Source organism: Lissotriton vulgaris, chromosome 5 (genome assembly GCF_964263255.1).
Source record: "Lissotriton vulgaris chromosome 5, aLisVul1.2, whole genome shotgun sequence".
NCBI classification, from domain to species: domain Eukaryota; kingdom Metazoa; phylum Chordata; class Amphibia; order Caudata; family Salamandridae; genus Lissotriton; species Lissotriton vulgaris.
Genome location: NC_141693.1, coordinates 4,785,218 through 4,800,702, shown reverse-complemented (window position 1 = coordinate 4,800,702; position 15,485 = coordinate 4,785,218). Strand labels below are relative to the sequence as shown.

Genomic DNA, 15,485 nt, shown 5'->3' with positions numbered 1-15,485 from the left:
CCTATGTTATGTTCTGTTATGTTATGGTATTTTAATTTATTGCGCACTCGGATCCCCCCCAAAGGGGTATCCCGGCACAGGATCAAGGCGACGGGTAGCAGGCAAAAGAAAAAGGCACTCTTAAAATAGGTAGCTCTTAGGCGCTTTTCTGAAATGCGAGTGGATTTCAAGGGTGCGTAGTTGCAATGTCAGTTTATTCCAAAGACGAGGGGCAGGATGGAGAACGGTCTGCAGCCGGCGCTGGCCTTCCTCAACACGGACTTTAAGCCAGGCCTTTTCATGAGATCTTAGAAGTCTGGGAGGGGTGTAAAGCAAACGTTACATATGTGGGCCCTTGTCCACGGAGGGCGTGTGGGTTAAACAGCAGATCTGGAAAATAATTCTATTTCTCATCGGGAGCCAGTGTAGAGACTGAGGAAGAGGAGCAGTGGCAGTGCCAGGGGGAGGTTACAAACAAGACGTGCCTCGGTGCTCAGAACTACCTGAAGTTTAGAGAGCAGTCTCCCATTCATGGAGGCCAAAAGGGACCTGCCTTAATCCAGGCGGATGACGACCAGCGACTGGGCAGGAGTCTTCCTTGAGGCGAGAGGTAGTAAAGGAGAGAGTCTTCTCAGCCACCACAGCACATGGAAGCCAGAGCCTGTGATAGCTGCAGTTTGGCAGGCGTACCTCCTGTCTTTTAGGTGCACGCCAGCTCTTTGAACAAAACACTGTCAGATAGATTTACATTTACCAAGTTGTTTGACAGCAGTTGGTGTTTCCTGTCTGTTGTGCAGCTGTCCAATGTGCTTGTCAGACTCTGACCAGCTCTCACCTCCCCTGTTCACATGTTTGACACTCCTCAGGCACCCTCATCTGAGTGATAACTCTCTGACAGGCTTTGTGGCTCTGTGTGGAAGTGCTGTGTTAACTTGTGTGACAGCTCCCCTAGGACAGCTGTTGACATCTGCCACAGATCCGACCTGAAGGTGACTGCATGGCTTTTCATCTGACATTTGAGTGACTCTATCCCAGCCCTCCCCGCGTCCTGTTGCAGGGTCTTTGACACTTCCCCAGACTCACCTCGAGCTGGTCCTTGGCCGCAGTGTCCAACATGACGAGATCCTTCAGGAATGTCCCCAGGTAGGGGACTACACCCTGGTGGGGGCAGAAGAGGAAGGGTTAGAGGTCGGATGGAGGTAGTCAGCAGATCCACGGCAGAGCCCCCTGCTGCCTGACTGCAATCACTGTAACTGTACCTCCTCAAACCATGCCACCCTCTCCCTGCTTCTCCCACCTCCACACCAGGGGATAGCTTTACCTCCTCAAACCATGCCACCCTCTCCCTGCTTCTCCCACCTCCCTGCCAGGGATAGCTGTACCTCCTCAAACCATGCCACCCTCTCCCTGCTTCTCCCACCTCCCTGCCAGGGATAGCTGTACCTCTTCAAACCACACCACCCTCTCCCTGCTTCTCCTCCCTCCCCACCAGGGAGTAGCTGTACCTCCTCAAACCATGCCACCCTCTCCCTGCTTCTCCTCCCTCCCCACCAGGGAATAGCTGTACCTCCTCAAACCATGCCACCCTCTCCCTGCTTCTCCTCCCTCCCCACCAGGGAATAGCTGTACCTCCTCAAACCACACCACCCTCTCCCTGCTTCTCCTCCCTCCCCAACATGGAATATCTGTACCTCCTCAAACCATGCCACCCTCTCCCTGCTTCTCCTCCCTCCCCTCCAGGGAATAGCTGTACCTCCTCACACCACGCCACCCTCTCCCTGCTTCTCCCACCTCCCTGCCAGGGATAGCTGTACCTCCTCAAACCATGCCACCCTCTCCCTGCTTCTCCTCCCTCCCCACCAGGGAATAGCTGTATCTCCTCAAACCATGCCACCCTCTCCCTGCTTCTCCTCCCTTCTCACCAGGGAGTAGCTGTACCTCCTCAAACCACGCCCCCCTCCCTGCTTCACCCCCCTTACCACAAACCCTCCAACAGCCCCACCCTTCTTTTCTCTCCTCTACCTCCCCCTCTCTCACACTAACATCTTCTCCTCCTCTGTCGAGCTTGCTCTTGCCACCTCTTTGGGTTCACCTTCATTCTGCTTAGCCTCATTTCCCTTCTTCAACTTATTTCTCATTCCCTCTTCACTTGCATAGCTCCCTCCTCCCTTTTTGTCACTCTTACCACTGTTTTGTGCTCCCTGGGGCGCCTCGCTTGTTTTCTTGTGTTCAGCTCCAGGTGGGCCGGCTTTGATGTCTCCTCTTGAGACTAGAAAATGGAATTAAAACATCACTTGATAATGTTAGCTTCTGTCGCGCCCAGTGCGGACGTTAGTACAGGGTGAGAGGACAGAGGGCGTAATATCCTTTTTAAAGCCTAGCATGAGACTGTGACAACTCTGCAGGAAGTTGATATCACACTGACATGACTGTACTGACCTGAGGCCAGCCTGACATCACTCCAGGAAATGGACGTCATCGCTGCACTATCCCAAGCTTAGACTGAACCATGGCTCAAAGAGCAGGGGTCTACCCACCCGTGTGCAGATGCACCGGGGCCTATTTATTGTGGTACATTTATATTTCAAAGAGGTATAAATTAAGGGCAAATATTTTGTTTATCTTTTTTTAACCAGGTTTCACAGGTCAGTTGGCCTCTCTGTGTGTGAGAGGTTCATCTAGTCCACTTTTTTCCTCGCATCATGGGCTTTGTTCAGACCAGTAACGCTGCCCGAGCAATGTTGTGAAGACAAGTGCAGAAATGTTACTTCATGGGACAGGGACTCTGGGCAATAGCTTGCTTAATCTCCACTACGGCCCCTCGCGGCGGGATGCCTGGCTTTCACCTTGTGGATACCTGCTGGGGCTATCACACAGGGGAATATCAGGACGGGTTCCCTAAGCAAGCGCCGGGACACCCACTGCGGGTAGCTGTGCGCTATATAAGCTCAACTACATACATACATACAACTACATACATACAGGGGCGGCCTGAAGGGCTCAGAGAGGAAGAGCTTTGGGGCTTGTACCTTGAAGAGCAGCTCCCGGCTCTGATGATAATTGTCCTTTTCTGAGAAGACTTCAGACAGTTCCTGGTAACTCTTCAGAGCCTCCCTGTAGAAGGAAAGAGAAGGACAATTAAAATGTGTAAAAATACCCACTGTCCAAAAACACCAGATCAGCAGCCATCAAGCATCATTGAAGCCATCACCCTCCATCCTCCGGCCTCCTCTTCCGTCCCGCACTAAAACGAATTCTCAAAGACCAAGTTGTAGCATCCTCCGTCAGCCAGGGTACCCACTAAGGAGTACGCCACACACGGAGCTTAGTATAGCACGTCAATTCTTCTGTGTGTAACCGCAAACTCAACGTTCTAAACCTGCATTCACGCGCTACGCTCAAACGCTTACGTCACAGTTCTACGGAGTCCATCAGGAGCCAAAAGGGTTCCGTCATTGCTAACTCACCACAACACTACTCAAGCCATCAAAGATACTATTGATTCTTCTTGTAATATGGCTGACAGTAGTCTTTAGCCCTTCCTTAGTGTTTTCACCTTCTCAGCCTTCTTGAATACCTGTAAGTGTTCTAATCTGTACCAGAGTGTCCTACCTGTGTCAGTTGACGGTCTGGTCAGCTGGCGAGGTTGTGTACTCAGCTGTGTCCTACAATAAATCTACATGTAATCAACTAGAAGTATCCTGTCATCTATCTTCTCTTATTTACAACATTTTGGCGACGTTTTGTGCTGACCAGACCAGAGAAGAAACCATCTAACACAGCGTGAGCTACACCTCGCGGAAAGATCCAAGAACCCACAACAGTCCATCTTTCTGCTGCCAGTAACATCCTCAAAAGAACTAAAGCTAGTAAAGAACTGTAAGTCTTTTTCTCATGCCTGGCAGCATTATGAAAGAATAAGCAAAGATCAATTATCACCTTACTGCGGATAGATTTAAGCTGGAGAGAAATTAATCTGTCAAGTAACTTAGCTGTCAAATTACCACAAATCTCTGAAGTGCTGAGTGAATTGAACTGGCTGGTGATTTGTTGACAGCATTGAAAAGTTGAGCAACTAGTCTCGAGTGGCAGTGGGAGTCAAGCGGAGCTTCGTGTCTACCTGCTGCAGCTTAAAGTAAGGCAAATAGAACTGTTAATGCGTTCTTGTGAATGTGAAGAAACCAGTAACGTTTGAGAAATAGCTCCATGGAATTTATCCTCTGCTCTCTGTAATGCTACAAATTAAGCGTCATTATTAACCAACACAAGAGCCAATACTGGAGTTTCAATAATTCAACGAACTGGTTAAAGTGAAGGTTGCTTTGATTGAAGCAAAAGACAACCGTATACGGTTGTCTTTTGCTTCAATCAAAGCAACCTTCACTTTAACCAGTTCGTTGAATTATTGAAACTCCAGTATTGGCTCTTGTGTTGGTTAATAATATTAGTTGGACTCAGCCTTTCTGAGTAATGAGTCAAGGCCCTTTTTTGATTCTTTGACAAATTAAGCGTCAGACACGTGAAACAGCCAGCTCCAGCATCTTCCTTTATGTGTGTAGTTGTCTCCTACCTCCCGCAGATTCCTGGCTCCTCCCATCAGATGGATTACGCTATGTTAACCGTCTGACCACTAGTCCTAGGGGGGGTTGATGTCTGTGCTGATGAACCCACCATTTGAATGCTCAAAGTGTAAATAAAGATGTGGACCTTGTCAAATTCCCTCAACAGGTGGATACTCCCAACTGGAAGGCACTTGTCCTGGATACCCCTACCCATGAGGCCCCTCTGCAGTGTCTTCTCAGTTATCCAACATAAAAACTTCCAAACTCTCCTGTGGTAAGTCGATGCTCAAGTCGACTTCAGTGTCGAAGGTGAGTTCAGCCCAAAGTCAACTGATGGCCATGACCTGCGGAGCGTCATGGTCATTAAACATAAACAGCCTCTTGGCGGCCGAGGCCCCGCTCAAGAGGATCCTACAGGTTACGCTGCCCTCATCTCGCCTCTCTGCTTTCACATCAGAGAAGTGACGACTGGTGCTCCACACAACATGACCCATCGCGTCAAAATCAAAGTCAAAGCTGCAAAACCAGCGCCAGGCACCTGCCTCTCTGACACCACGTCTACCTTGGACCAAAAATTTTACTTTACTACTTTTCGGTTCTTCACAAAGGTAAGTTACTACTAGTAAAGTTAAACTTTTGGTATAACTTTACCTTTGTGAATTTGGCCCTAACTTTACCGCTTCTCCGGTATTCACAAAGGTAAAGTCCAACCAAAAGTCTAACTTTGATCAAAAGTCTGACTTTATTACTTTACGGTATTTACAAAGGTAAAGTTAGACCAAAAGTAGTAAAGTAAAACTTTTGTTATAACTTAGACTGTTGGTCTAACGTTCCCTTTGTAACTCAGGCCCTCAGACTACAGGGGGAGCTGGGAAACACATGATGTATGTATACTGCAATACACATACACACCTCAGGGGGAGCCATGGACCACTTAAAGGATTTATTTCTGCAATACACACATGGGCAGCAAGGAAAGCTGTGAAATACGTGGATTATGTATACTGTAAAACACATCCAGAGCACAGGGCAAGCCACGGAACACAAATGGTTTTTAGTTCTGAAAACACGTACAAACCACCTGGGAAGCTGTGAAATAGAACTGCACACCTGAGCTGCACAGAAATACCACAAGAGTGAAGCATGAAAGGTGAAGTGGAGTACACACACATAACAAAAGAAGTAAGACACACAGAGATCACAAGAAAAGCAATGAACCACAAATGCAATATACATGTGTCACACACAGTGAGACCAGACAGCAGCCACGAGACGTACATGGAATACGTACAGACATGGAATACACATTCACCCGCAGGAGAGGCACACCGGTAAACCACACACAGATCAGTGAGGAAGACATTGAATAGTCATAGAAAGTGTATCTGTAGTAATGCAAATGCTACTTACTAGTATGAATCTGTTCTTGGCATGTAGGGCTGCTGACATTCATATCTGTGCATAGATCGCCGCCTAGTGTTGGGTCCGGATGATTGCACATTGTTGTCCTGGAAGAGTCTTCGAAGTATCAAGAGATAGGTGGCTCCTCCACTGGACTACAGTGCGCATGGGCATCGACTCCATCCCCAGATTGTTTTTAGCCATTGTGGCCAAGATGGAGTGAAACTCAGTGAATGATGACCATGCCATGAAATGATATGTGAACACTGCAGCTGCTACAGGCGCCAGGGAGGAGGGCGGGCGATATGAATGTCAGCAGCCCTACATGCCAAGAACAGATGCATACTGGTAAGTAGCATTTGCAGTTTGAGGCATGTGGGCTGCTGAATTCATATCTGTGCATAGAATACATAGCAGTCCCTCCATTAGCGGCGGCCGCCCGTGCCAGCTGCAGCAGTTTGGAAAAGTGTCTTGAGAACAGCCTGCCCTACAGCTGCCTGCTGTTTGGAGTGCACGTCTACGCAGTAATGCTTAGTAAATGTGTGTGTGGTAGACCATGTGGCTGCTCTACATATGTCCTCTAAGGGAATGTTTCCAAGGAAAGCCATAGAGGCCCCCAACTTCCTGGTGGAGTGGGCTCTTGGTGGAATGGTAAGAGTGCGTTTTGCCTTTGCATAGCAGATTTGAATACATTTCACAATCCACCTAGCAATGCCAGCCTTGGAAATAGGGTTACCTTTGTGATGTGGCGCAAAGGCAACACAAAACTGCTTAGTCTTTCTAAAATCCTTGGTCCTATCAATGGAATACATCAGGGCCCGCTTAACGTCAAGGGTGTGGAGCATCCGCTCCGCCAGTGACTCTGGATTTTGAAAGAACACCGGCAATTCAATGGTTTGGTTGATGTGGAATTGAGACACAACCTTGGGTAGAAATTTAGGGTTAGTGCGGAGCACTACCCTGTTTGAATGAACTTGGAAGAAAGGTTCTTGGATTGTGAGGGCCTGCAGTTCACTAACCATCCGTAGCGATGTAATTGCTACCAGGAAAGCCACTTTCCATGTCAAGAACTGAATCTCGCAGGAATGTAGTGGCTCGAACGGAGGACCCATCAGTCTTGTAAGAACCACATTGAGGTTCCATTCAAGAGCTGGTGGAGTCCGTGGCGGAATGACTCTTTTGAGGCCTTCCAGAAAAGCTTTGATGGCAGGCACTTTGAAAAGTGAAAGGTGCTGTCTATTTTGGAGGTATGCGGCCATCGCAGACAGGTGAATGCGAATGGAAGTATATGCCAGATTACACCTGTATAGATGGAACAGGTAACAGATGATGTTCTGAATAGAAGCATCTAGTGGATCAATGTCGTGGTTTGCGCAATAGATGACAAACCGTTTCCATTTCGCCGCATAACATACTCTAGTAGTGGGCTTTCTAGCCTCCCGAATGATGTCCATGCAATTGGGAGGAAGGTTGAGGTAGCCAAACTCTAGGACTTCAGGAGCCAGATCGCCAGGTTGAGCTGTTGCGGATCTGGGTGCTGAATGTCGCCATGGCTCTGCGTCAGAAGGCTGGGTGTGAGACGAAGCCTTTGATGCGGTACCACGGAAAGTTCCAGAAACGTGGTGTACCATGGTTGGCGAGCCCACGTTGGAGCAACTAGGATGAGAGTCATTGAGTGCTGCCTGAGCTTGCGCGCCACCAGCGGTATCAGAGGTGCTGGGGGAAAAGCGTACGCAAATCTGCCTGACCAGTTCGTCCATATCGCATTGCCCTGCGATTGCGGGTGTGGGAACCTGGCGGCGAAGCTTTGGCATTTTGCGTTCTCCCTTGTGGCGAACAGGTCGATCTCTGGATGACCCCACCTGTGGAAGTACGGTTGGAGTACTGATGGATGTATCTCCCACTCGTGCATTTGGTGGCTGTGCCTGCTGAGCAGGTCCGCCATTTGATTGTCCTTGCCTGGGAGATGTTCTGCCATGAGGAAAATGTTCCTCTGAATGGCCCACTTCCACATGCTCTGAGCCAGATGAGACAGCTGCGGAGAGTGTGTGCCCCCCTGTTTCTGAATGTAGTACATTGCAGTCATGTTGTCCGTCCGGATCAACACGACCTTGTTGCACAGATGTACTTTGAATGCCTTTAAGGCCATGAAGCTTGCCATCAGTTCCAGTACATTGATGTGCATCTTCCTTTGCTGTAGTGTCCATAGTCCCTGCACCGTGTATTGGAGTACATGCGCTCCCCAACCCTGGAGAGAAGCCTCCGTCGTCAGGACAATCTGCGGCACAGACTCTTGAAACGGTCGGCCCTTGCAAAGGTTTCGTGGATTCCACCAATGCAGAGAGTTGTATGCCCGACCGCTCACCAACACTAGGTCTTTTAACTGCCCGTGAGCCTGAGTCCACTGACGTGCTAAGCACTCCTGAAACGGACGCATATATAGTCTCGCGTGTGGGACTATGGAGATGCAGGAGGCCATCATGCCTATCAACTGCATGAACACTCTTGCTGGAAGTGAGTGTTGAGGTCTGAATTTTTGGATCAGCGATTGAATGCTGTTGATTCTCACTGAATTTGGCTGCGCAGTGGCCGCCAGAGTGTTTATGGTCGCACCCAGATACTGCCGTATGTGGGCGGGCTGGAGATGGGATTTTGGGTAATTCAGTGAGAACCCCAGATCGTGCAGAAGGTGAATGGTGTGGGACACGTGGTCGGCGCACTGCTGGGCCGACTTCGCCTGAATGAGCCAGTCGTCCAGATAGGGGTAGACGTGGATATTCTGACGTCTTAGATGCGCCGCCACCGTCGCCAGGCACTTTGTGAAAACCCTGGGTGCTGTGGTGACCCCAAAAGGCAAGACTTTGAACTGGTAGTGCTGGTTTTGAATGGTAAACCTGAGGTACTTTCTGTGTGAAGGATGCAGTGGAATGTGGAAGTACGCATCCGTTAGGTCCAGAGTTGCTAGGAAGTCCCCTTGCCGAAGCAGTGGGAGAACCTGCTGCAGCGTGAGCATATGGAAATGTTCTGACAGAATGTAAAAGTTGAGAGGTCTGAGGTCTAGGATGGGCCTGAGCGATCCGTCCTTCTTTGGAATCAGAAAGTACAGGGAGTAAACTCCTGTACCTCTTTCCTGCAGGGGCACAAGCTCTATTGCCCCTTTTTGCAGCATGACGTTGACTTCTTGCTGCAACAAGTGCAAGTGCTCGCCGGACATAGGACGGTTCTTTGGGGGTATGTTGGGTGGAGTGGATGTGAGCTCCATGACAATAACCGTATTGGATAAGAGATCTGACCCACCTGTCCGTGGTGATGGACTTCCACACGGGCAGGAACTGCTGGAGTCTCCCCCCGACCGGTGTTGCGTGGTCGGGGGGCAGTGACAAGGCGTCACTGTTTGTTGGCGGTGGAGGACCTGGAGCTGTTATTTCCACGTCCTCTGCCTTTGACGTTGTTGCCACGGTATCCACCCCGACCCTTGTTGGTATAGGAAGGTTGGGTGTTGCTCTTGTAGAATTGCGTCGACTGTGACAGTTGACCCCTCGAGGTGCCTCTATTATTGGAGCGACGAAAGGAACCACCCCGAAACTGCTGGGACTGCAAGGCACCCATAGACTTTTTCATCTTCTCGAGGGTGGTATCAACCTCTGGGCCAAACAGGTGGTCTGGGTTGACCGTCTGGTTCAAGATGGTAGTCTGAATGTCTGGTTTGAAACCGGATATCCTGAGCCATGCATGTCTACGAAGTAGAACGCTAGTGTTAATTGCTCTTGAGGCGATGTCAGCCACATCCAGAGCGCACTTAATCAAAGCATTGGTGATAAGCTTCCCCTCCTGTATCAACATTTCTGCTGCTTCCTTATATTGATCGGGTAAGTGCTGTAAAAGGGTCTCTAGAGTGTCATAGTGTGCCCTGTCATAACGCGCCAGTAGCGCCTGTGTGTTGGATATGCGCCATATGTTGGCTGCCTGTGCAGCCACCCTTTTCCCCGAAGCCTCAAACACTTTTGATTCCTTGTCAGGGGGAGGAGCATCACCCGTAGTTTGTGAGTTGGCTCTTTTGCGTGCATTGGAGACAACCAGGGAATCCAGAGGCAACTGTCCTTTGATATAAGTAGGATCAGTGGGCGCTGCCTTGTACTTCTTGTCGATACGTGGGTTGATGACTCTTGCTCGGGTGGGCTCCTTGAAGACTTCTGCCGCATGTTTCAACACCCCTTTTAGCATTGGCAAAGTTTTTACCGTTTTTTTCAGAGACTGAAAATGTGTCAAAGAGGAAGTCGACGTCTACTGGGTCAGCATGGAGATCGACGTCGTGATTGGCTGCCGCCCTTTCAATGAGGGCATTGAAAGCTGCAGAGTCCTCTGTTGGGGAAGTCTTGGCTGAAAAAAGCTGAGGCTCCTGCCCCGAATGCGGGTCCCCAGGGTCGCCACCAGCAGACCATGGCTCAGTCACATCTTCTGGGTCTGAGTAGATTGGATAGGAATACTCATCCTCGCCGTTGCCGTCACCCTCCTCCACATTGGAATGAGTGGGTGAAAGTTCATGTGCTTGTGGTGACACAGGCTCCATAGAGGCAGAGGCACCAGCAGAGTCCATATTTTTCTTAAGTGGAATTTGGTAATGCTCCAATTGAGGTTCAGGGGTGATCTTTCTCTTAAGGAGAGAGAGTTTGCCCGTGTTGGCGTCGATGATCACTTCTTGACGCTCCTCGTCTGCCAGCGGTCGGTGCCGTGGGCTTGGAACCACTAACGATGCCTTCGGCGTCGAAGATATCTTCACGGGCACTCCGGCCCCAGGTTTTGCTGTGAAAGCCTTCGGCGCCGTCTTCGGCGGCATCGTGAACAGAATCGGCGTTGGCGCCTTTGCCGGTTTTGAAGAGGCTTGGTCGGCACAGGGTCCTTCGGCTCGACTGCTGCGGCCCCCTCCCTAATACGTTGAAGGGACTCCGTAACCTTCTTAGTGAACGAGGCGGAGGGACGCACCGGCTCGAGAGAGCCTTCTGCAGCTGGTTTTGGGATGGCGGCCAATGACGCAGTCTTCGGAGCCGACGCAGCTGCCCCCTTGGCCTTGTCGAGTGGAAGCGAGGCAGTGAGAGACTTGGGGTCGTCCTGCCGCTTCTTCGGGTCGAGAGTGGCCTTCTTATGGTCGTCGGCCTTCTTGGGATCGAGGCGACTCTTAAGTGCGTCGACCATCTTCGGCGCCGATGCAGCCGCGTCGGTCTTTTTAACCTTCGGCTTCGATACCGTAGTCTTCGGGTCGGCCATTTTGGCGTGGCCCTTGAGCTCGACGGCCATCTTGGATTTCTTCGGCGCCGAGGCCTCCGAAGTCTCCGACCCGACCAGCGCGACTAGCGCTTTCGGTTTCGATACGTCTGGCGCCGAGACCGATGGTTTCACTTTCGGTTTTTGTACCGTGAGTGGTGCCGTATCAATGTCCGTGGCGGGCCGGAAGGCGGAGCCGTGGGACAGGAATCAAGGCTTTGGGTAAGGCCCGAAGGCGAACCCTCGGGCTGGGCCTTAGAATGGTGGCTGGCCCCGGAGTCAGTTTGAGGAAGCTCCTCGTCCGAGCTATCCTCTACGGTGGCAAGGGCCCTGTCGTCGTCCCCTACCTCCTCGACGATTTCATCGAAATCCTCGTCTTCCGCGTCGTAGTCGTCCTCGACCTCCGATGCCAGGTTAGATTCTGTGATCTCCTGGATAGTGTCGTCGCCGACATCCTCCGCGTCGAAGATGTCTGCCGGAGGAGGCGCCGATCGCTGGGCCTGCAGGCGCGCAGCTCGGCGGAGCTTGAGTGTCTTCTTCGACCGGAACTTGGAGCAGGCCATACACATGGCCTCGTCGTGGTCCGGCGACAAGCACTTATTGCTCACCGGGTGCACGTCGATATGTGGATACTTCGAGGCACACACCGGGCACCGTTTAAATGGACTTCGTTCCATGATGGAAGTAGGTTGGAGCGTCGTGTAGGCCCGTCCGCGCCGAAAGCACGCGGAAGGGCAGTGTTGGTTCGGAGCCGATGAACAAACGAACCCGAACGATAGACAATACCGACGCAAGTCCTAAAGACCTTTTGGTCTCGAGCAAAGTAAGTTAAACAACTATCGATTCCGACAGAGGGAACCGAAACACATCCGAACCCAATGGCGAAAAAAAACTATCTGGGGATGGAGTCGATGCCCATGCGCACTGTAGTCCAGGGGAGGAGCCACCTATCTCGTGATACTTCGAAGACTCTTCCAGGACAACAATGTGCAATCATCCGGACCCAACACTAGGCGGCGATCTATGCACAGATATGAATTCAGCAGCCCACATGCCTCGAACAGACAGACACCTTGAGGAGGGGGTGGAACTAATTCAAAAAGTACAAATAATGTTCATGGAAACAAGTGAGAGGCATTGTTGTAAATGAATCTAGGACCCTAGTGTAATTTTCTCGATTCATGCCCTTATATAGATATAAATTACCTGATCCTTATATAGACATAGAAATCATTACCACATTTAGACTGAGCCTATGCAGCCCAAGTACGGTATGGCTACTTCCACTAAGTTTTGAATATCAACAACGATTTCTTAGAAAAACCCGCCTTCAGCAGCTAGGGACTTCCCCTCGCCTAAATACTAATTTATCTAGGAAATCATGGAGTTTCTACAGAACTGGGTCTTTGAGTGACGTTATTAAGTCCAATCATACGTCAAACTCGGCACCTTCAAAGTATAAATATGCCTACATTTGCCCAGACAAACACACAGTGGTTTGGAGCAGATCGACTAACTACTTGCCTGACACCCTGCAGCAGCAAGTGCCGAAGGAAGCCGACCCTCCAGCTGACGCACTGAGAGACGCTGTCTTTTCTCTTGCCGAGAAAAACAGCTCCAGTGTTTCCAGGCTACCCTTGGGGATTGCTGGGAAATCGAGTCCTGAGAGAGAGATGCAAGACCTCCTTCATTCTAAAACCAAGGTACGGAGCTGATTAGACCCTTAGAGAATTCTTAGATAGATCCTTGGCAGAGAAATACTAAACTTAAGCTACTCCTCACTTACTTCTTCCCTTGTACTAGACTTAGGTTAGGTACACCGGGGTAGGCGTATTTTAGAAGCACCAGTTGAGTACTTTTAGTCATTATTTTATTACTGTATGTATTTTATACGTTTTAGGCAACTTATGGCTTAGAAACCATATCATGCTTTTACAGTACTACTTTATAATACTGTTCGTATTATATACGCTGTACTTTATAATCAGTATTACGATTGTAGCAGTACATTTCTTATGCTTGAGAAAGAAGACTGTTCAATAAATACTTTTTATTGAAAACGCCTGTCTCTCTATTTACTCAGCACATCTGGTGAAACAAAGCATGCACGATTGACAGAGTACAATAGTTATCAATTGTTTCCGCGACTCTAGAGATTGATTTCTTATTCTTGGGAAACAAAGTTGTCATGTTTATGCGGTTGTCAGAAACTAATCCCTTCTTGTGAATTCGAGAAAGTTTCTAGTGACCTCTGAGCTAGCTGGCACTCACTATTAAGTTTAATATATACAATAGAGACCTAGTCGACCTCAGTCCTACGTCTAAACTATAGTATATGTTATTTATATGCGCAAAGCCTATTGGGAATATATGAACTACACTACAGCATTAAACACAGAGAGAACAGCCACATTTAATACATAAAGTCCAATGGAGGGGAGGGGAGTTACAAAACACAGAATATTGTAATACACGTAGAGACCATAGGTGAGATAACATTCAAGGAACGTTCACTTGGAGCACAGGAGAAGCTACGAAACACACATGAAGAACAGTCACATATAACACGCACAATCCACCAGAGATGGATTATGAAACACGGCGCAGGAAAGAGTAAAGGCTCTGCTGCATACTATCCAGCTCGCTTTAGGCCAGAGTATCCTGGTGTTCCACCCAAGATCCCAGTCCTCCCCCAATCCCCCCTCCCACTCCACCTGTGTAGCCTCCTTCCAGCCCAGATACTCACTAACCCTGGGCATAGTTTGCATAGTAGCGCTACGCATAGCTACGCGAAGTGCACTTCGCACTATGCAAGCTACGCGAACTGCGTAGTGCACTGTGCAAAATGCTGTTTGCACTGATTGCACAGTGCTGGATGCTTGTCCGCACTGTGTAATCATTGCAAACCGCATCTTGTACTCGAGTGGCAGCTTTCTCAACGCAGACTGGTAGTTTCTCATTGCGAGCATGTGCGACCACTCGCACTGAGAAACCTGACCTCCCCACGTTGAGAATCTCGCCTGGAGGTTTATTTTCCACGATCGCGATCGGCAACTTGATGTTGCTGATCGCGAACGAGGAAAAAGCCTTGCCGGGATGTTATTTTGCTCGCTCGCGGTCACCAACTTGACGTTTAGGGCCGCAAGCAAGCAAAAAATGCCCGCTACGCTACACGGTTTTGCACTGTGCTAAGTGCAATTCGCGAAGCTCGTAGTTGCGCAATCTTCGCAAACTACGCAAGCGTAGTATAGTCCTGCGCTCAGGGTTAGTACTCGCCAGTATCCACACCGCTCACGGAGAGTAGTTTTAAACATCTTTATTTCGCTGCGTGTAAGTCAGAACTCAACATTCCAAGCCTGCCTTCAGCTCATCACACCAACACTTGCATCATACACCTACGGTGTACCGTGGGAACCAAAAGAGTTCCAGCCTTCTTTTATTTACAAACCACTACAGCCTGGACCTTTCTAGGCTATGTTTGACCCCAGTTTCACTGTGTTCCACCCCAGATCCCAGTCTGTTACCTTTATCTAGATGGCTCCAGTTCGCCTTTGCCCACAAGCTTGCTGTGTTTCAACCCAGATTGCAATCTGTCCCTCCTTCATCTGGACATCGCTACCCTAACATAGACCACAGTCTCGCAGTGTTCCACCAGAGATCCCGGTCTGTCTCCTTGCACCTGGATGTCTCTAGATCACCCTTGTAAATGGTCTCACTGCTCCACCCGATATCAAGGTCTGACCCTCCTGCACCTGGACATCTCTAGACCACCCTTGTCTATGGTCTCACTGTGCTCCACCCCAGATCCTGGTCTTTCCCCCTTCACCTGGACGTCTCTAGACCACCCTTGGCCATGGTCTCACTGTGCTCCACCCCAGATCCTGGTCTTTCCCCCCTTCACCTAGACGTCTCTAGACCACCCTTGGCCATGGTCTCACTGTGCTCCACCCCAGATCCTGGTCTTTCCCCCTTCACCTGGACGTCTCTAGACCACCCTTGGCCATGGTCTCACTGTGCTCCACCCCAGATCCTGGTCTTTCCCCCTTCACCTGGACGTCTCTAGACCACCCTTGGCCATGGTCTCACTGTGCTCAACCCCAGATCCTGGTCTTTCCCCCTTCACCTGGACGTCTCTAGACCACCCTTGTCTATGGTCTCACTGTGCTCAACCCCAGATCCTGGTCTTTCCCCCTTCACCTGGACGTCTCTAGACCACCCTTGGCCATGGTCTCACTGTGCTCAACCCCAGATCCTGGTCTTTCCCCCTTCACCTGGACGTCT

General features: G+C 49.9%; 1 protein-coding gene across 5 annotated transcripts in view; it reads right to left on the bottom strand.

Annotated features, from left to right (window-relative positions):
- The window catches only part of RGL2 (ral guanine nucleotide dissociation stimulator like 2), a 246,205-nt gene that overhangs the window by 34,825 nt on the left and 195,895 nt on the right, over window positions 1-15,485 (bottom strand). For all 5 annotated transcript variants that reach the window (XR_015295831.1, XM_086920620.1, XM_086920618.1 and 2 more), the window contains exons 9-11: window positions 3,009-3,093; window positions 2,165-2,248; window positions 1,063-1,137 (exon numbers count right to left, since the gene is read on the bottom strand). Coding sequence is in view for 4 of the 5 variants with exons in the window: in XM_086920620.1 (XP_086776746.1) it covers window positions 1,063-1,137; window positions 2,165-2,248; window positions 3,009-3,093 (244 nt within the window). In the remaining variant the exon portion in view is untranslated. The remainder of the gene's footprint in view (window positions 1-1,062; window positions 1,138-2,164; window positions 2,249-3,008; window positions 3,094-15,485) is intronic.